Source organism: Solanum pennellii, chromosome 11 (assembly GCF_001406875.1).
Source record: "Solanum pennellii chromosome 11, SPENNV200".
Classification (NCBI taxonomy): domain Eukaryota; kingdom Viridiplantae; phylum Streptophyta; class Magnoliopsida; order Solanales; family Solanaceae; genus Solanum; species Solanum pennellii.
Window position 1 is genome coordinate 58,740,788 of NC_028647.1, and position 21,776 is coordinate 58,762,563.

The window sequence follows — 21,776 nt, forward strand, 5'->3', positions numbered from 1 at the left end:
TTTTCTTAGACTTGTTGCACTTTTGATGTTTCGGACTTTTGGTATAATGACTTTCAATTCTAGGGGTTAACTTTCGAAATAGTTGTTAGTAATTTGTTGAACTTTCGGAGTTTATGGGAATTCCGTATTTCTTTAGTCATTTAAACCTGCTTCCGTATCTTTAAATGCGTAGTATTTTGGTTAAGTTTGCTTAGTTGGGATGAAGTAATGACTCTCCCACTGGAGGTTTAGTGTGATGTCAATCACGATGGTTGGGATCGTGATATAAATAGAAGAGATAGGAAGTGAAGGGTTTGGATTTGGGGGGGTGGGGAGGGGGAAGGAGTGTAGAGAGTAAATACCTAACCTTTTATTTTATTTTTAATTTACTATTCAAAATCAAGTTAATCACATAAGCTTATATATTAAGTAATTTCAAATTATTTTAATGGAAAGGACCTTGAGATTTGGTATAATATTACCCTTCATCCACTTTAGCGTCATCTGTTAGACATAAGAGTATTTTGAGCTTACTAAACTATGTTTGGATCATGGTTACCCATTGTATTGTATTGTATTGTTACCATATATACAATGTTTGTTTTGATTGTTACTTAAAATGTATTGTATTGTCAAATTTTGTTGTTACATAACAATTAAAACCTCCATTTTATAGAGCAAACAATTTGGTGTTTTTGCATTGTTACTTAATTTCTTTTTCCAATAATATGTATACTTAATATTTTATAATACTATTTTACCCTTTACCCTATATAACATTTAATCCCAGTCAAATCTCCTATCCAGCAACTACTACGCTATTTTGTTCCTACCAGGTTGGATCGTTGTCCATCCTTTTTTTTCTTCTTCGTCTTTTTTAAGCGTATGCTTTCCCTTTTTTCTAGACTTTTGTCTCTTTCAACATATTGTTTTGTATCTTTTTTTTTCTTTTTTTTTCCAGATTTTTACATTTTACAAACTCAAAAGTTACATGTACTTAGTTTTTGTTCATAATCTTTTTTTACAGTGATTATTATTCTGTCATACTTTTCAGGACTCAATATCTGTTACAAAATAAGCTTACAACTTTGAGTTTTCTGTATGTCATAATACTTCCATCTATTTTCAATCTTCTATTTTTTTCACTTTTTCTTATTTTTCATAATAAAAACTCATTAATCCGTACAAACTTGATCACCTTTAAAATTAAATAAAAAATATTTGTGTTAGAATTTCCCATAAAAACATTTGAGTTTTATCGTGATGGAGTCTGATTTTTTATTTTAAAACCTTTTCTAGTAGTCAAACATTGGTACAACTAAGCTCTTTAGCTTCATACGTTCTGCTCTTAGCAGTAATTTGATTTTGGATTTATGCATGTGAAAGCAACACTAAATAGACAAGATCCACTAAAAATTCTCAAAGGTAAATATTATATATATTTATCTAGACATAGGTACATATATGAACAAATAATTAAATCTTTTATTCATTGATGTTTAGGAAAACTCTACCTTGTGTATTTCAGGACCTAAAGGTGATTGAAGAGCAATGTTGTAGCAATTCAAATAGTTGAAAGGTATTTTAGGCCTTTCTTCGAAAATTAAAATAAGTATAATTTTGGATAGTTCAACTCTAACTAGTATCTATATTCATTAGTTGATGTAGATATCAATAATTTTTTTCTTTAAAAATGAAGGGTTATTTATGCAATTAAGCACATGTTGAGGGGGTAAAATAAGGAGTAGAGAGTTATTTTCTTGGTGGGAAAGTAGAGGACCAGTTCGTTATATTCGAAAATTCAAAAGATGGTAGTGGACCAAAATGGGAAGCATCTTTTCCAGCCCATTATATAAAGAGACACATACTTCAAATTCAACTTTTTCCCTAATAAAACCATACCGTCACCTTCGCCTTTTTCCGGCAACCGTCTACAACTTCCGCATTTTTACTCCGACTCAAAACCCTATATTTTTGAACCAGTGAAACCCTATCAAAAGTTCTATTTTTTTTCATATTTTTTTGACCTTTTAAGTTAAGTAAGGAAAACCCAACTGATCAATCTTCTGTTATATTGAAAGTTTTGCAGGTATTTGTCTTTCTGTACGTTGTTTTCTTATGGGTAGCTTTGTTTTGTGGATTTTGGAGCTTTGTGATAGTAAAAGTTTGCCTAAATTGTTTATATGTTATTGGGTGTCTCTTAAATTTTTTTATTAGGTTGACTTTCTTATTCCAAAATTTTGCACTTTTTTTGAATTTTTAAGTGAAGAAAGGAAAACCCAACTGATCAATATTCTGTTATATTGCCTGAAATTAGTTAAAGGCATTTCATTTTTGTATGTTGTTTTTAATGGGTTGGTCTGTTTATGGATTTTGGAGCTTTGTGATGATGAATTTTGGCCAAATTGTTAATAGGTGAATGGATGTCTCTTAAATTTTTGCTTATATTCACCTTCTTATTCCATGATTCTTCACGTTTTTTTTATATACTTTTTAAGTGAAGAAAGGAAAACCCAACTGATCAATTTATGTTATACTGAAAGTTATGCCACAAAATAGTTAAAGGTATTTCACTTTCTGTACGTTGTTTCTTATGGGTCACTCTGTTTTTCGGCTTCTTCTTTCTTTTTCTTGATGAGCTAATTTCTTACTGAGGTTACGAAGGTATTGGATTTATGCGTGTGAATCGTGGTGTTACCAAGACATTTCGTTTGTCTACTATGTATTGCCATGTCTTTTTTTCCTGTTTCTTCTCTTTTTTGATTCATAAGAACCGATAAAGTAATCCCAAGTAATTAGTGTCGGAACCCTGATTTTCACTAAGGGGTTCAAAATATGAAAAGAAGTCGAGGGATTAAACACCTACAGTATATTACACGTATACAATAGTTCTAACCTTGAATATACAATGTAATTTTTCACTGAAGATGAACCCCCTTACTCCCTCCTGGCTCCACCCCTGCAAGTGATCAGTCTTCAGCTATAGTGAATGTGGTGCTTGAAATCCGATTTATCCTTTGCTATCTTACCCACTTTTGTGTGTGTGTGAGAGAGAGAACGAGTTTCGTGGACATTCTCTCCCATTAATCTGTCTTATGGAAGTGTCTGATAGTATGTAGATGTTTGAACTGGTTTTATTGGAGACATTATCTGCATAATGGTGTGTTTTGAGGGGTGCCTTCAATGGTTTCATTTCCATAAATGGTTAATCTGTTGAACTAACTATGAGAAATTGCGGGATTGCTCAATTTGGACTGAATAATATCTGTGGTTTGACTATTGTTATCATCTATTTTCAGTGTTGAAGATTTTGATTCCCACGATAAAGAAATGGAAGCTAACGGGAAGGACGAATTGAAGAAACCGCTTTTACAAGATGTCGATGCTGTAGCTGTCACTGTGGTTCAACTAAGTGACAGTAGGAATAAAAAGATTAGAACTCTTCTCTTCAAAGTTAATGGCATCACTTGTGCATCTTGTTCCAATTCCATAGAATCTGCGTTGGGAAAGCTGAAGGGGATTGAGAGTGCTACAGTGTCTCCACTTCAAGGCCAGGCCGTTGTTAAATATGTGCCAGAACTTATCAGTGTATGTCCAATTTAAGACAATGGGATACTCTCTTAATTTTAAGCCAAGAATTTAATCATCAAATATTCAAGGACTTTAGAGTCCTAGACAACCAAATAGCTTTGTTGCCTTCTCATGTTGTCGACAAATTGATTATAAAATTCACAAAATCTATTATTGTTAACTGATAGATTGATTTTTTTCTTTGTGCTTTTCTTTTTCCACTTCCAGTATTATGTCTGCTTCCAAAAGTTGTGCTCTTTTGGAGGATCCAATACAGGTGCAGCTACATTTTTGGAGAGTGAGCAAACATAGCTATAGCATACAAATACATATTTATGCATGTCTCACTGTGAAGAGGAATTTTACAAATACATTTTTATGTCTTCAGAGATTGATTTGATGGGGTTGATTCCTCTTTGGTTTTCTTCTTTATTTATGTTTCCGTATTTCTAACTAAATATATGACTATACCAGGCAAAAAAGATAAAAGAGGCTGTCGAAGACACTGGTTTTCTGGTTGATGAATTCCCAGAGCAAGACATTGCTATCTGCCGGATCAGAATCAAAGGGATGGCATGCACAAGCTGTTCTGAGTCTGTTGAGCGTGCTCTTTCGATGATTGATGGAGTAAAGAAAGCTGTGGTTGGTTTGTCTCTTGAAGAAGCAAAAGTTCATTTTGATCCAAATGTCACAAGTACCAGCCGGATTATTGAAGCAGTTGAAGATGCTGGATTTGGAGCTGATATAATTAGTTCAGGCAGCGATTTAAATAAAGTACACTTCAAGCTAGAAGGCATCAATTCTCCAGATGATTTTACTGCTATTCAATGCTGTCTCGATGCTTTGGAAGGTGTAAACACTGTTGACATTAACCAGCAAGAGCATAGAGTGACCATAAGTTATGAACCAGATATAATTGGTCCAAGAACCCTAATGCAGTGCATCCAAGAATCTGGGCATGAGTCAAGTACTTACCGTGCAAGTTTGTTTATCCCACCAAGACAGAGAGAAATAGAAAAAGAGCAGGAAATCCACACTTACAGGAACCTGTTTTTGTGGAGTTGCTTATTTTCAGTGCCAATATTTGTTTTCTCAATGGTACTTCCAATGCTCCCCCCTTATGGAAATTGGTTGGAGTATAAGGTTTTCAACATGCTAACTGTTGGAATATTGTTAAAATGGATCCTTTGTACACCTGTGCAGTTTGTTATTGGTCGAAGGTACTCTTTCCTTCATTGAAATTTATGTGCGATGTGATTTTCTTTTTTATTCCAAACTGTCTTTCATAGAGATTTGAGTAAAATCTTATCATTTCTAATTCTGAACTTCTATTTTAGGTTCTATGCAGGATCATATCATGCACTAAGACGGGTATCTGCAAACATGGATGTTCTGATTGCATTGGGAACTAATGCTGCCTATTTCTATTCAGTTTATATAATGGTAAAAGCATTGACCTCAAACTCATTTGAGGGGCAAGATTTCTTTGAGACTAGTCCCATGTTGATATCATTTATATTATTGGGAAAATACCTAGAGGTTCTTGCAAAAGGAAAGACATCAGATGCTTTGGCAAAGTTGACAGAGCTGGCTCCTGAGACTGCATACCTATTGACACTGGATGGTGCTGGGAATATTATTTCTGAGACAGAAATTAGCTCTCAATTAATACAAAAGAATGATGTACTTAAGATTGTTCCAGGGGCAAAAGTTCCTGTAGATGGCGTCGTTATTAGTGGTCACAGTTATGTGAATGAGAGTATGATCACAGGAGAAGCTAGGCCTGTTTCTAAGATGCCAGGTGATAAGGTACTCAAGATTTGTTGGCCATGCGTTTCACACTTTTTGTTTTCAAATGCAGGCTATCATCAACAGATTGTATATCTTTTAACATGCTTTTTAATAATAAACATGTACTGTTAGGTCATTGGTGGAACTGTAAATGAGAATGGGTGTGTACTCATCAAGGCCACTCATATTGGTTCGGAGACTGCCCTCTCACAAATTGTTCAGTTAGTTGAAGCTGCTCAGCTTGCCAGAGCACCTGTTCAGAAACTTGCTGATCAGATATCAAGATTTTTTGTACCCACGGTGAGTACTATCAATATTAGTAGAAACCAGTACAAATCCTGTAAGCTCATTTTGTTTTTATGAATGAAATGAAATCCGAGCAGTTCATACAAAACTATTCAGATCTGCATGATGGCTAATTTTTTTCCAGGCAGAATCTTAATTGGCGTATGCTTGTTTAGGCAAAAGAGGTACTGCCTCGATATGTGATCAAGATATATCTTGCAATTTATATCTTCAGTATATTCATTTTAGAATTCTTTAGTGACGATGGACCATATTTAAGTACGGGTGGATGCAAGCAATGAAATCTATAGCGAAGACCATGGCCAAATATACTCTGGTTTATTCTAAGACCTTAATCTGAATGACTAGGATGAAGAATAATTTGGAGCCTGTCATAGTTTCTAATGTGTGTGTACAGCACCGTGCATATGTTTTTTAATATCTGAAATAGCTTGAGTTGATCTTATTCTCAGATATTGTCAGTTATCTGCTGGATAGCTAAAACAACCCAATTTTATCACATTTCAGGTTGTTTTAACTGCAACTGTGACATGGCTGGCATGGTTTATCCCTGGAGAACTAGGTGTATATCCTTCAAGTTGGATACCAAAAGGAATGACTGTGTTTGAGCTTGCGTTTCAGTTTGGTATATCGGTATTGGTGGTTGCTTGCCCCTGTGCGCTCGGGTTAGCTACTCCGACAGCAATTATGGTTGCTACCGGGAAGGGCGCTTCTCAAGGTGTGCTTATTAAAGGTGGAAATGCTCTTGAAAAAGCACATAAGGTTTGTTCACCTCTCCAGCCTTATAAGTAGCATGTAGGTTAAAGTATTTCAATTTCACACAAGAAATTTGTCCACTCATCTTTTTTTTTTCTCTTTTGAACTGAGAGGGAATTGAGGGGTTAAGGGCGTGAGAGTTGTCAGTTCATTGCCTTGAAAATTCAAACTCAGAGACAGAAGTGAGATCAATCCTTGGTTCTAGAAGTTCTTGTTTACTTCTATGGATAATACTCCCTTTGTCCCTAATTACTTGTCCACTTTTTCTTTTTTAGTTGTCCCTAATTACTTGTCCATTTTGACAAATCAAGAAAGGACAATTTCTTTTACCTATTATACCCTCAATTAATTACTTTGAAAAAGGTAGAACTTCTTGAAAATCTTAATTTTTAATTCACCCACTCTATAATTAATAGAGGTAAAATGGTAAACTCACTATGTCAATCATTGTTTTCTTAATAGGTGTGCCAATTCAAAAGTGGACAAGTAATTAGGAACATAGGGAGTAATAGATAATTAACTGGGAGTTCAATTGTGCTTGAAGACTAATTTTAATTCATAAACAGAAAAGCAATTACATTTTTCTGTTTTCTTATGTGGGTGTTAATGTAAACACATCTTGTTCTTGCACAGGTGAAACTGGTTGTGTTTGATAAGACAGGAACACTGACAGTTGGGAAACCCAGTGTTGTCAGTGCTGTGCTATTTTCTAACATCTCCATGAAAGACTTCTGTGATGTAACTATCTCTGCCGAGGTAGGCTTCTTTTCCTTGTATTCATAATTCTTTTCTTTTATACATTCTTAGATGTGATGCCTACCCTATTATCTGGTAACTTTGCTATGTGGAGATGTCCCCAACCTTTGGTCTAGTGGTAAGAGAGCAGCGCCTTGTGTAGGTTAGGCACACATCACAGATTCAAACCCCTTGATTACTAAAGCTTGTATTAAGTGGAGAAGGTTAGATGTGTCAAGTTTGTTGATTGAGTGCTCCCATATTGAGATTTCTTCCATCAAGTAGAAAGAATTTTGATTTACATGCCTAAATATCTGATATTTACGTCCCCCAAATATCTGTTATTCCTAGTTGTAATATCTCTAAAATTATGCTACATTTATCCCTAATATCTCCTACATATTGAAAGCAATTGACATCATAATTATACATATATCTAAGAGTTATTCCCCCCCCCCCCAAACCCCAAATTGATGTTGGTGGATCAAAAAAAAAAACATCAATTTGCCTACTAGAAAATGATGCTGTTTCCGTGCCATAGATTTTGTAAACATATTAGCTATTTGAAGATCACTTTATACATCTGGAAGAGTAATGACTCTTATACATTTCCACTTTAATGTGTTTGGTCCTTTCATGATACGCGATTGCTAGCAATTTGAATGACACTTCTGTTATCAATATGGAGAGGAGTCGGATTAGATTGAGGAAATCCAATTTCTACAAGTAATCCATCTTTAGTTGAAAAATTATGATCACGATTTTTTGACTCCTTTTATGAACCTTTAGCTTGTTCATGATCTAAAATAATAACACAAGTACAAAATAATCACATTGACCTAAACATTTCCAGATTATAACTTTAATCCCAAACCTCAGGCCAACCTCATGATTTTTCCACCCATTTTAGGGCTTTTCCACCATTAATTCACCCAAATCTAACAATTTTATGTTTACATTAGCGAATGACAGTAAGTTTATCAAGAATACATGTTTTTATAAACAACCTAAGGTCATACACTCAAAATCCTCATAAACCCGAATTTTCCCTATCTTAGGATGAACCCAAACCCTTTCTAGGGCTAAAACTAGCGCCTCTTAGGCCTAGAAATCAAAGTATCGCATTGGAAAACAAATTACTTACTTTAGAAGGTTGCTCATGAGAAATGGATGAAAATTAGCCTAACCCGCCCATGTCCCCAAAATGTTGGACAATAATAGGTGGTTTTTTTTTTTTTGCATTTACAACGACTAACCACGCTATCACGACGACGCTGTAGCAGGAATTAAATCCACTGCTATAGCGCTATGTCACCCGCAATAGCAACTTGCATGGGACAAACATGAAACTCCTCCAAAATTAGCTTATTTCCACCCTCAAATCTTGACGTTCCAAATCAACCCTTTCACGCCAAGTTTGTTATAGGGAGTTCTATTCCGAAAAGCTATACGGACTACTATCTTAGCTACAAGAATAAAACTCAACATAGACGTATCACCCAATCCTTTCCTTGGATTGTCTCATACTTCGCCATGCTCAGATTTCATGTAAAACTAGCCTAAATAGAAATTTTCAACTACTATTTTGGAAGTTTTCTTGCCCAATTTTTTTACAAATAGTTTGCCCTTAACGATCGAAAAATTCGTTACAATGGATACCAATTTATCGAGGGGTGGGCATAAATACCGAAAACCAAACCAAATCGAACTAATTCGATCTTCGATTTTCGGTTCGGTATCGGCCGTCGGTGTTATTTTTTAAGAAGTTTGGTTCTTCAGCTAGGTGTTCGGTGCAGTGTTATCAAAAGCGAAAATCACAAAGCTCTAAGGTCCATGGGGGCTTTAAGCGCGAAGCGCAAATAAAGTGTGAGCCTTAATGAAAAAAGGCTCAAAGGGAGAAAAAAGTACAAATGTATATGTTTAGTCCAAGTCTAATAATTATAAATATGAATGACATATATATGACCAAAGCAATTGACTAGAAATTATGATAAAGTGAAATATCAATTGTTTAGAGTCACTTCTTCATAAGAGGCTCATTGGCAAGGAAAGGTTTGTCTTAGAACCTTGATTACGACACTAAAGCGCACATAAAGTGAGGTGAAGTGCTCAACACGTTTTGAGCCTCGCTTCAGGGCTTAAGCGCGCCTTTGATAACACTGGTTCGGTGTAGGGTATGAGAACTTCGGTGCACCGAAGAACTGGACTTTTATTAAAGAAAATAAATAAATAAATAAACTAACAATTGAATCATTCATGTACAAATCAAAGTAGCAACAAATGTACAATTCAATAGTTAACTTCAAAAATTATATCCCAGGAGGAACTCAAATATATTTTATCAATTTACGTTATGTAGAGGAACCGTTTTCATTTTTTTTCTCGAGAAGTAGTTGGAGGCACAATGTTCTTGATAAAGACAAATGTAGTATTTTAGTTAGCATAATAAGTGTTCCACGACGAGACACATCATTACTTAACGTAGTTGTTAATTTTTAAGTATTTTATACTTTGATTTTGTCCTTATTTTATATTTTGTTCACACTAAAAACCCAATTTAAAAACACCGAACTAAATCGAACTGAAGTTGAAAAATCGAATCAAATTAGTTTGGTTTGGTATACAGTACACATTTTTCAAAATAAAAAATCGACGAATAGAAGTTTGATAAAATCAAACTAAAGAATCGAACGCCCACCCCTAAATTTACCCATTGTTTGTCTCGGAACAATCCAACAAGAAAAAGTGAGCTTAGTCGTAGTACCTTAGGTTAGGGTACACGTCCTGCATGTCCTTCTTGGTTTCTCAAGTGGCTTCTTCAGTTGGATGATACTTTCATTGAACCTTTACTGACCTTATTTCTTCAATCCTCAATTTTTGGACATCCCGGTCAAGAATCACAACCGACTTTTCTTTGTATAGAAGATTTTTATCTACAAGGAAGAATCACATTTGATGATGTACCTCTCATCCCAGGGTAGCTCTTCAATATGGATACATGGAAAACTGGATCGACCTGGACAAACTGGGCGGCAATGTCTATACGCTATTAGCCCCACACTGTCAAGAACCTTAAATGGATCAAATATCGATATATCAAGGACTAAGCTACCCTTCTTGCTAAACCTCATTACCCCCTTTTGTTTGGATGTCAACAACTTGTTTTGGGATATCCCTCATCTTTTCTTGAGTTTCCTTACTAAGTCAACACCTAGAGGCTTTACATAGCCAACCTCAAACCACCCTATGGGTGATATACATCCCCTCCCATAAAGTGTCTCGAATGGTGCAATATTTATACTAGAGGGGCAACTGTTGTTGCATGAGAAACTTACACAACGGTAAGCACAGATCCCAATGGTCTAAATTGAATCATACTTCCCTTCAGTCTTAGGAAGACCCATCACAAAGTTAATGACTATCCTTTGAAGCAATATGCAGGCCTCTGGTGCTTATCCCCAAACTGTTTGGCTTGATTTCCTCCCTTAAAGTGGGTTTAACCTCAATACTGACCAGCACTCCACCCTTCTGGAGCATTGCACAAACTATGATTATTCAATTGGTGTAGCCACTAGTTTACACCCTAATTTCATGTTTCTTTTAGTAAATCAAACACATATTTTGTTGGGAGATAAAGATTTCTTGTTTTGAGTGTGCAAATTCGATTTTCAAAAAATACTTTAATTTCCCAAGCTCTTTGATGTCAAATTCTATGAGTAAACACTTCTTCAGATTTTGTATCTTCTTACATGTTACTATGATGTCATCTACATAAACTAATAATGTTGTCACCTTTCCTCTTTTGAGTGTCGTATGAAAAATGTGTGATCTCCTTGACTTTGTAGATACCCTAGCTTGATCATAACCTTTGCAAATCTTCCAAACCATGCATGAGAGGTGATTGCTTTAATCCATAGAGTGCCTTCTTAAGTCCACACCATTCCCTTCTTGCCTTCAAAATCGGGTGGCACCTCCATATAGATCTCCTCATCTAAGTCCATGTAAAATAGCATTTCTTACATCAAATTGTTGTAGGTTCCAATTGAAAACCGCAACCAATGATAATAAGATTCTCACTATATTCATTTTTTCCAATATGACAAAAGTCTCTAAATAATCAATTCCATAGGTCTGTGTATAATCCTTTGCTACCTAATGTGCTTTAAAATCTGCATCCGATCAACTTTTTCCCTTTTGGTGATTCCATATTTCCCAAGTTTTATGTTTCTCCAATACTTCCATTTCAACCTTTATAGCTTTCTCCCATTCCTAATGCTTCTGACAAATTTCTAGGGATAGGAATTGTGTGGAGGTTACAGAGAAAAACTTAATGACTTGGGGATAAATTTTGATATGTCTGGAAAGGCTCAAAGGGTGTTGTGTGCAAGTTTTGGTTCCTTTCTGAGTGAATGGGAAGGTCAAAGTCACTAGGTTTGTTAGGTTCTTCTTCATGATCAATTTGGTTTCGTGTTCTGATGGTTCAACAAGTTCAAGATGGGTATTAGGAGTAGTAACCTTAAGAGATGATTGTTGCTGAGTAGTTTGATCGATTAGCCTCTTTCTTCTGGAATAACCTGCAATGGTAGATTATTTTTTTGAATTCCAATATCTATATGTGGATTAAAAGACTCAATGAGTTCATTTGAATTTAGAGACTAGGGTGACCGAAGAAATGATGACCCAGGCAAGGATTTGACACGACTAGAAATAGACAAATTAGACAGTGACAAGTCTAGAGATCTCTATCCCTTCAATGACTCTTTTTGATTGTAAGAATGATAAAAAAAATCCACACTCATCAATGGTGACATCAACTGAAACAAAGAATTTCTTTGATGATGATTGATACCACTTGTAACCTTTTTGAGTAGGAGAATATCTTGTGAAAACACACTTAAGAGCACGTGGATCTGATTTGCCTCCATTTTGAGATGAATATGAACATAGGCAACACTTTTTAAGATTTTAGTAACCAATTTATTGGAAATTTCAAAATTTGGAAAGAAATTCCAAAGAGTATCAAGCGGACTTTTAAAGTTCAGAATTCTTGATGGCATTCTGTTACTAAGATGTCCAGCAGTTAGGATAGCTTCTCCTTGATACTATTTTGGCACCTTACTGTTAAACAATAGAGATCTAATAATGTCAAGTAACACACTGGTTCTTTTATTTGTTATCCGATTTTGTTGAGGAGTAACGACACATGAAGATTAATGAATTATCCCCCTTTTTTGGAAGAAAATAGAGAGGGTTTGATTGAAGTAGTCTTTGGCCATTATTAGATCAGAATCTTTAAACAGGCACATCATTTTGGGTTTTGATCAGATTACAAAAGGTAGGTTGAATTCGACAATAGATCCACGTTACTCTTATACAATTATCAATGAATGATACAAACCATCTAGCACCAGAAATATCAGGAATGACAGAGGGTCCCCAAATATCACTATGAACAAGAGAAAATGGAGTTTGACATTTTTTGTGACTAATTGGATAGGGAACACATTTGTTTTTTGCAATTTCACAATCATTACAAACAAAGATGGAAATATCATTTTGATTAGGGAAAAGACATAAATTTCTCCCTGAACTTGTACTGAAAAGTCAGTTACACGCTTATACTATTATGACGATCCATTACACACCTTTTACTACTTAAAAGTGAATTTAATATCACCCTACGAGGTATAACACTACTCTCACATTATGTGGTGTATTACACTCGCTGCCACATCAATGATATGTCAGCACCATGTCAGAAATTATAATTTTTTAATATCTTTTTTGTTTTTTTCTTTATTAATTAACTTTTCTTTTGTTAGCTATATTTTACTTTAATTAGTTTCTAATTAATTAGTAAAATTCTCTAATAATTATATCTTCTTCGTTGCAAAGAGGAAGCTTTGTACAATGGCCGTCAAGAAAATTTTTCGAAATTTGAAGTTGATTCGTATGGTGAAAGAATTTTTTTTCTTTCCAAAATGAACCTTTAGAAGACTCCTTTAGTTTCTTCCATTGATTGACCATGAAAATCAAGATCCAATTGCAAATATTTTTCAGATTCAAACACATTTTTTTACTTTTTCTATGTTTTTCATGGAGGTTTCTTAAAAGATAGGAATAATTGAAAATAATTTTCTTCCCCTTTTCAATCGATCATTCATCTAGTTTTCTTAAAAGTCTCACCATAGTTTCACGACTGAGAACACCCAAACTTTGTTTTACTCTCCGATGACATGAACAAAAACAAATCTTAAGTCACTAGTACTATTTTGATTTCTTGTTGGAAGGTTTATGGGAAAAAAAATGGTGTTTTTGAAGTAACTTGTTACTACATTGCTTCTTGTTGCTAATTCATTTAAGCTTATTTGGGTTTGAAGAAGATGAGAAGGGTGGGGTATGAAGAAGAAAAGATGTGGGGGGTAGGGTATGAAGAAGAAGAGATGTGGGGGTGGGGTATAAGGAGAATTCTGATTTTTTTAACTTTAATAATTATCTGATGCGCATGATTTATTTTTATTCTAATTTATTTTACCACGTCAGTTTTAGGGGGTAAAAAAATTCATTTTAAACAGTATAGGTGTGTAATAGATCATCATGATAGTTTGAGTGTGTAAACAACTTTTGGGTACAAGTTTAAGGGGGAATCTATGCCTTTTCCCTTTTGATTACATAAAATGAAGGATGACCTAACTGATGATGATAAAGCCATACTTTCTCTTTATTGGAATAACAAATTCATACAAGATGAACTAGATAAGGAATTCTTAGTTGTATCTTCACCATTGTGGACATCTAGATAATAAAGACCACTATTCTCACTAGCACACCCAATCATTTCCTTCATGTTCTATGCCTGAAATAAACAATATGAAAGGAAGAAAGTTACTTGGCATTTGAAATCTTTGGTGAGTTCTTGATTATAAATAAGATTTGCAGATAACTTTGGGACACGAAGGACATCTTTAAGTATTAAGGATTTTCCCAACGGTATGTCTCCTTATCCAACTACAGTATTAACTGAATCATTGGCTATAGTTATCATTTTTAGCTAGGACATGGGGAATATGTTATGAAGAGATGTGAGCAACTGGCCAGGTGATTAGTTGCCCCGGAATCAACTGCCCATATTGGAGATAGTTTGTCTATGACATCAGTAACAACAGAGCAAGAAATGCCTTTGAAGGCCAATGAATAACTACCTGTTGAAGTTCAGTGTGGATTTGTTTCATCAGTTAGAGGGTTGCTAGATATATGTGCTTGCTTTCATAAGTAATGTTTTTGTTTGGAGGTCTACAATTGAGTCTCCAGCATCTCTCTCAGGTGTGTAGATATCTTTTGCAATAGGTCTAATAAAGATTGTCCTTGTTGAATGGCGGTTTGAATGAACCCGCGGGCTTGATGGTGCTCTTCCATTGTGAAACTCCAAATTCTTTTGAACTTGTCCATTTTGCTACAAGAGCTGATCCTTCATTTATTTGAGTTTCAAGCGTAACACTCCTCTGTCCTTCTTTTGTCCGTATAATGGTCATTGTTTCATTTAATGATGACAGATCTTGTTTTCCTAATATTTGCACTCTCATGGAATCAAATTCTGCATTTAGCCTTCTAGAAAATCATAAATCTTTTGCTTTTTAATAGATCTTTTCAAAATTACAACATCATCTTTACAACCCACTTCTTTTCCTAAGATTTGCACTCTCACGGAATTAAATTCTGCATTTAGCTTGCAAGAAAATCATAAATCCTTTCTTTTTCAATAAATCTTTTCTAAATTACAACATCATTTTTACCACCCACTTCTTTTTCTAAGATTTGAACTCTCACGAAATCAAATTCTGCATTTAGTCTTGCAAGAAAATCATAAATCCTTTCTTTTTCAATAATTCTTTTCAGAATTACAACATGATCTTTACAATCCATTTGAATGCATTGATAACCATCCATTTCTTGCCATAACCCCTGTAAAATTTAGAATATTCAGTGACAGGTCAAGCTATGTGTTTTGCTGCAGAAAGTTTTGTTTTTATTTCATAGATCCTGGCAGCATCATGTACTTTAGAGTATGTCTCCTTCACTACATCTTCAGAAGCATAACACTGTACTGATTTTTGGAAGCATAGAGTTTCGTAACTAAGACATCATTGCATCGTGTTCATCCTATGTGTCAAACATGGGTTCTTCTTTAGATGATCTTGTACTGAGAAGGTGTCGTATTTTCCCTATACCATCTAAAAAGGTATAAACACCAGTTGAGCCTATTTTCGGTGATTTTTTCTATTCAACCGATAAGAGGGTTGGAACTATAGAGTTATTCTCTATGGTTGCATAAACATTTACAGAGGCTGGAATATTTGCAGCAGTCACATTTTCTGACATGGTTTTTCAATGGTTTCAATGTTTAGGAGGATAAAGATAGCCAAAAAAATTTCAAGACAGGATGAATAAAACTAGTCAAGATTAAGCCTAAAGCTCTGATACTATATGGAATAAGATAGTTGAATAATTTAATTAATATCTTTCTATATCTATGATTGTGGAACAAATCATCAAGATCCCATAAAATATGGAATTATACAAAAGGGAAAATGCACAGTACCCCCTCAACTTATGCCCGAAATCCTAGAGACACACTTATACTATACTAAGGTCCTATTACCCCCTGAACTTATTTTATAAGTAATTTTCTACCCCTTTTCGGCCTACGTGGCACTTATTTGAAAAAAATAGTCAACCAATGTTGGGCCCACAAGAAAGTGTCACGTAGGCCGAAAAGGGGTAGAAAATTATTTATAAAATAAGTTAGGGGGTAATAGGACCTTAGTATAGTATAAGTGTGTCTATGAGATTTCTGACATAGGTTGAGGGAGTACTTGTGCATTATCCCTATACAAAATCATATATTTTACATAAGGAGAACTAGATTACAAAAATTATCTTAAGATCTTAGATGATCAAATCTTGATATGGTCTATCTTTTTGGAAATCCTCTATAGTCCAACAATGCTAATAGAGTCAATTCAAGAACTTAGATTAAAAGTGATTTTGACCCCTATTTTAAAGAAATTATAGACAATAATTAGTAAAAATTAATCACCTTCTTTAATTTACTTAAATAGAAATCAAAGATATAAAGTTAAGAATTAATCTTAGTTGAGTAGGATTCAACAATGGGTTTGAGTCGGTGATTGTAAAACTTCCTTTTATCGATCTTGATTCACGTATAAATCCGGAACTATGGACCTAGCTGAAGTAGAGAGCCCCGAAGTCCCTCGGTATCATAGAATTAGGTAGCATATGAATAGGCCCGAGAAAACCCCTGCATAGCTTCTTTGATTTCTCGATAAAGAGCAGTATGACCAACAGTAGTTCGAATGTATATAAAAAGGATTTTTTTTAGACTTCTTACTATTAGATAGTGTCCATAAATCTCATAAGAAGTACCTAAAGATTCATAGTGAACTTCGATGGGAGTTTCTCTTGAAGCAATAACACGTTGATCTAGTCGCCACCGGAGCCACAAAGGACTATCTAAATTGATTTGTTTCTGTCGATAAGCCCCAATTGCATCATAGGAATTCGAAAAAAGGGTTCTTTCATATACTTATTGTAACTATTGTCACTTCTTTTTTTATTTTGATGGTTTCTGGCATCACATGGATTATATCTAATTACACATATACCTCGATGATTTCCGCTCGTAAGTACATAGAGTCCAATAAACATATCTTGCGTTGGTACGGAAATGGGGTCCCCAATAGCCGGAGACAAGATTCAAATGAGAAAACAACCTCTTAAAAATTATTTTTACATGGTTGTAAGATAAATTCATTGTCACCACACACAAAGGTGTGAAGAAGAGAAACCTCTCAAATAATCATAATTATGTCTTCTAAAAACAGCAAAACCCACCCCTGTATATAGAGAAAACATATCCCAAATAGAATGAGATTCAAATCCTACTTTTATGGAAATAATAATTAGGAAAATTTAAACTAGGAAACTTTTAAATAAGGAAACATTGGCTTTGGACTTTCAATGTTTTGGGCTGGCTCAACTTTTGAGCTTCATGTGGCCCCAATCTTCTTCCTTTGGGTTGCATTTGAACACTTCTTCCATGATAAACATCTTCTTGATTTTCCATTGAAGCCCGCCAATGTTAATGGAGGTATGCCAATGTGGATGCTATCAATAAGTGAAAGAATCCAAGAACCTAATCCAAGTTTAACTTGGTTTTCATTTGCGCGTCAGCCTTCTTTGTGTTTCTCCTATTTCCAAAGTTCTTTCCATGTGTGCAATTATTGTAATATTTTCATTTCGATTTCTTGTTCCTTGATCTATGTGATTATCTGTAATCCCAATTCCTCAAGGAATCCTTCATGCACTTGGAATTTGCTTTGTTCCTGATCAACATCTTTAGTAGTATCCTGTGAACGACCTAGTTCTTTTGCTTCTTGCAGTGTACTTCTGTAGTCAGCTTTTGCAATAGACATGTTAAGGAATTGGTTCTTCAGTAGTTCTTTGCCATAAACACAATAGACATGTTAATGAATTGGTTCTTCAGTAGTTCTTTGTCATAAACAATATCTGTCATTATTTGAGACATGCTTAAAATCCAGTTCTTACATCATGTTTGTTATGTTTGTTAATCATCAAAACTCCATATGTGGCATAGCTAAGGCCTCATAGATCATAGCTCAACATGACTGACCTTCAATTATCACCGTTAAGTTTATGAATTAGTCTACCTCCTATCCTATAGCCCTCTCCATGAATTGAAGCTTCAGTACTATCGTAATAGTAAATTATTTGAACTGAATATTGCGGCCCTCTGGCACATGAGATAATAACTTTGGTGCATACATGATTTCTTCTCAACTTGTATTTGTAAAATGATAATGCATCGCTTCCCACTTTTAGTTCCGTTTTTCTTTATGAAGTGTAACCTTGATATTGTAGGCAAATTTGACTTGGGAACATATTATATTGTTTTACAAGAGAGTGTTAATTGTTGTGAATGTAGTTACATCAGTTATCGCAGCTATATAGTTACATCAGTTACCACAGCTAACATTAATTCCATTGAAGTGAGATTTTTGGACTTTTTCAATATGAAAGTGGATTACCTGCAATCATGTTCAGTTATTAATCAGTAATCACTAAACCCATGCATGCGCCTTTTGATGCATACGGTTCAAAAAAATTGTGAATCAATGTATAGATTTCAGTGCTCGTTCATTTTTTTCAAGAAGGGTCTTTCTTACTTCTAGCGAAAGAGTTTTTCTTCAATTTTTCAGTAAAGACGAGTTTTTACTCCTTTATATATTTTTTATTTTCCATTATAAAATTAGGCTATTCAAATATGAACTCAAATAAAACGAGGTATTTTATTGTGTTATTCTTCAGTGAAGAAGTTATTTTTAAAAAAATTTAGTGAAGTATCAATTATCTTGGGCATATCTGTGTTGGATTCATTTGTCCAGAATTTGATTTTCAGGCAAATAGTGAGCATCCTATTGCAAAAGCAGTTGTGGATCATGCCAAAAAGTTACGCCTGAAGCACGGTGCTGAAAATGAATATCACCCTGAGATAGAGAACTTTGAAGTGCACACTGGAGCTGGTGTAAGCGGAAAAGTTGGAGAACGGAAAATCCTAGTCGGAAATAGGAGGCTTATGCATGCTTTCAACGTCCCAGTAAGCAGTGAAGTTGATAACTACATTTCAGAGCATGAACATCTTGCTCGGACTTGTGTATTGGTTGCTGTGGATGAGAAAATAGCTGGGGCTTTTGCTGTGACTGATCCTGTAAAGCCAGATGCTGCACGCGTTATTTCTTTTCTCCACTCAATGGACATCACAAGTGTCATGGTGACTGGTGATAACTGGGCGACAGCAAGAGCAATAGCTAGTGAAGTGGGAATTCAGACAGTGTTTGCTGAAACAGATCCGCTGGGAAAAGCTGATAAGATTAAAGAATTGCAGGCAAGCTTTTCTCTCCTCTTCCTTAATAATATGCATATTTTTGTCAAGATTCATGATTAGCAGTTGATGTAGGGCAAGCTGTTTGTGTACTAACGGCTTGGCTATTGTTGTCTGTATGTCTTATGCATTATGGTTTCATTTTGAGGATGATTTGCAATTGCTAGGAAGAAACTCCAGACTATAATCATGTGTGTGAACAAATAGTTTTGTCCATTTTGAGGGAAATTGCTTTAAAGATCCACTATGCTCAACTTAGCTTCTAATTTCTACCACTTTGATGCAGTTGAAAGGCACTCCTGTTGCAATGGTAGGAGACGGGATAAACGATTCCCCAGCACTCGTTGCAGCTGATGTTGGGATGGCAATTGGCGCAGGCACTGATGTAGCTATAGAAGCCGCTGATATTGTTCTCATCAAGAGCAACCTTGAAGATGTTGTCACAGCAATAGATCTCTCTAGAAAGACAATGTCACGTATCAGGCTCAATTACGTTTGGGCACTCGGATACAATGTACTTGGCATGCCAGTTGCTGCTGGCGTCTTGTTCCCCTTCACTGGAATCCGTTTACCCCCATGGCTTGCTGGTGCTTGCATGGCTGCTTCTTCCATTAGCGTGGTCTGTTCGTCATTGCTGCTGCAGTCTTATAAGAAACCTCTCAACACTCGAGTCAATTAAGTTTTTTCAAATAATCACCATTGTTGTATTTAGTATTTCTCAATATGATACCCTTGTCAATTACTTTATAGTGAACATCTTACAAGTAAAACATTTGGTTAGGTGTTTTATCATTATGGTTCTGTTGCTACTTGCTAAGCATTAAGTATTACATACTACTGGTATGTATTGTGATCCATCCGTCTCAATTTATATGACAATATTTTCTTTTTAGTATATCCTAAAAAAAGTGTCATTTTTCAAAATTCGATTACAAAATTTTAAAGTTATTCTTTTACCTTTTTTAATGAAATGATTATAGTTATACAAATATCTATGAATCACAAATTTTAAGTCCTGCTAATTTTTGAAATAAATTTGATACAGAACTTTTCCTCTTCCAAACAGACATCAGAATAACAATAATTATGTTTTTCTAAATATAAAATGATGTTGACTGTGTGAATTCTTGTAAATCATATTTTTTTTCTCCAATCAGATGCTTGTTTACGGAAGAATAACTTTCGTTTTGTGTACTTTAGCTTTTTGACGATTTTAAAAAGAAAGAACAAAATTTCCAACAATTTATATTATTAATAAAGACAAAAGAATTAGTATGTTTCAATTTGGGAGATAAAAATGTTGTAAAATAGCATGATAATGGCATTTATATAAACAGAAATAGTATTCACCAATTGTCATTTACTAATAATAATAGCAATAAAAGAGAATACTAAAGTACGATTAATTAATTAGAATAAAAAGAATGATAATGACATTATGATTAATTGTTTTTTTTTAAAAAAAATCTGAAAAAGTGAAGACACTACGGAGGGAACAACAGATTTCACTATTTTACATGTGATTTCGATAAAACAGAAGAAATCTCAAAAAAATGACTAACATTAAGCATAATTATAAATTTATAATTATAGTTTTTGGTATTTACAACTTATAGCTTCTATTAAACAAAAATTCACCTCTCTCCTCCCTTTCTCCTCTATCACCCCTTCTCTTTCTTTTTTTATATTACTCTCTCCGTTTAAAAAAAATAATCTCCTTTTTAATTTCTTTTAAAAAAATGACACTTTTTCTGTTTTGACAATAGTTTAACTTTAACTTTCCACGTAGCATGTTTAAGACCACAAGATTAAAAGACATTTTGGTATATTTGACATAACTTTAATTTGGAACCACAAGATTAAAAAGTCTTCTTTTTTTTCTTAAACTCTGTGTCAAGTCAAACTAGGTCATCTTTTTTTAAATAGAGGGAGTATGTATTTACTATTAAAAAAATATTAGACGACTCTATTAAATATGTTCTAACTCTTGAAATATCAAACAACTATATTTATTGTATTTATATATCCCTCTGTCCCTATTTAGTTGTCCACTTTAGAAGTGACACACATATTAAAGCATCAATTATTATCATAGGATAGTTACAATTTTACCATAACTTAAAAGATTATGCAACTCCTCAAATATAATAAATATATTTTCTGGTTCTAAAAAACATACATTACAACTTAATAGTAGAAATTTTCTAGAATTAAATAAGGGCATATTAGAAAAAAATAAAATGAACAAATAAATAAAGATAAATATAAACAAAAATATAGACAAATAAATAGGAACAGAGAGAGTGTAACAATAAAGGAAATGTGAAAGGACATAACTTGAATAAGGAGACATTAACTCCATTGAAAAAAAAAAAATATGAAAGGTGTATTGAACGTCCTAAAGTCCATCTTAAAAGGCAATTTGATATTTTTTTGATTAGTTGTCAAACTTATAACCTTACATTGAAAAAGGCAAAATACCAACTTTTCCTTTCCGTTGTTTTCACGCGGAAGACAATTTCCACTACTTTTCCCACCTACCAAACGCTTCGTGTTATTGACTTTCAATTTTATTACACATGCTCAAATAAATATTTTTTTCATTTTAATTTATTTATTTGAATTTGATTTTGAACAAAAATGTTTTTTAAATTTTATG

General features: G+C 34.2%; 1 protein-coding gene across 1 annotated transcript; it reads left to right on the forward strand.

The window, feature by feature from the left end:
* The first annotated feature begins 1,852 nt into the window (after positions 1-1,852).
* Positions 1,853-19,974, forward strand: LOC107004664 (copper-transporting ATPase HMA4-like). Its single transcript, XM_015202957.2, has 9 exons — positions 1,853-2,068; positions 3,279-3,567; positions 4,024-4,769; positions 4,887-5,358; positions 5,473-5,640; positions 6,154-6,408; positions 7,036-7,158; positions 18,635-19,120; positions 19,404-19,974. Exons 2-9 carry the CDS (start codon positions 3,310-3,312, stop codon positions 19,794-19,796), a joined length of 2,901 nt encoding a protein of 966 aa, XP_015058443.1. The 5' UTR covers positions 1,853-2,068; positions 3,279-3,309; the 3' UTR covers positions 19,797-19,974.
* The last annotated feature ends 1,802 nt before the right edge of the window (positions 19,975-21,776 follow it).

Excerpts from the sequence above, each read along its gene's own strand:
- LOC107004664 (XM_015202957.2), top strand. The coding sequence starts at position 3,310 with ATGGAAGCTAACGGGAAGGACGAATTGAAGAAACCGCTTTTACAAGAT. Across the intron at positions 7,159-18,634 it reads ATGTAACTATCTCTGCCGAG|GCAAATAGTGAGCATCCTAT; the intron begins GTAGGCTTCTTT and ends TTTGATTTTCAG. Across the intron at positions 19,121-19,403 it reads ATAAGATTAAAGAATTGCAG|TTGAAAGGCACTCCTGTTGC; the intron begins GCAAGCTTTTCT and ends ACTTTGATGCAG.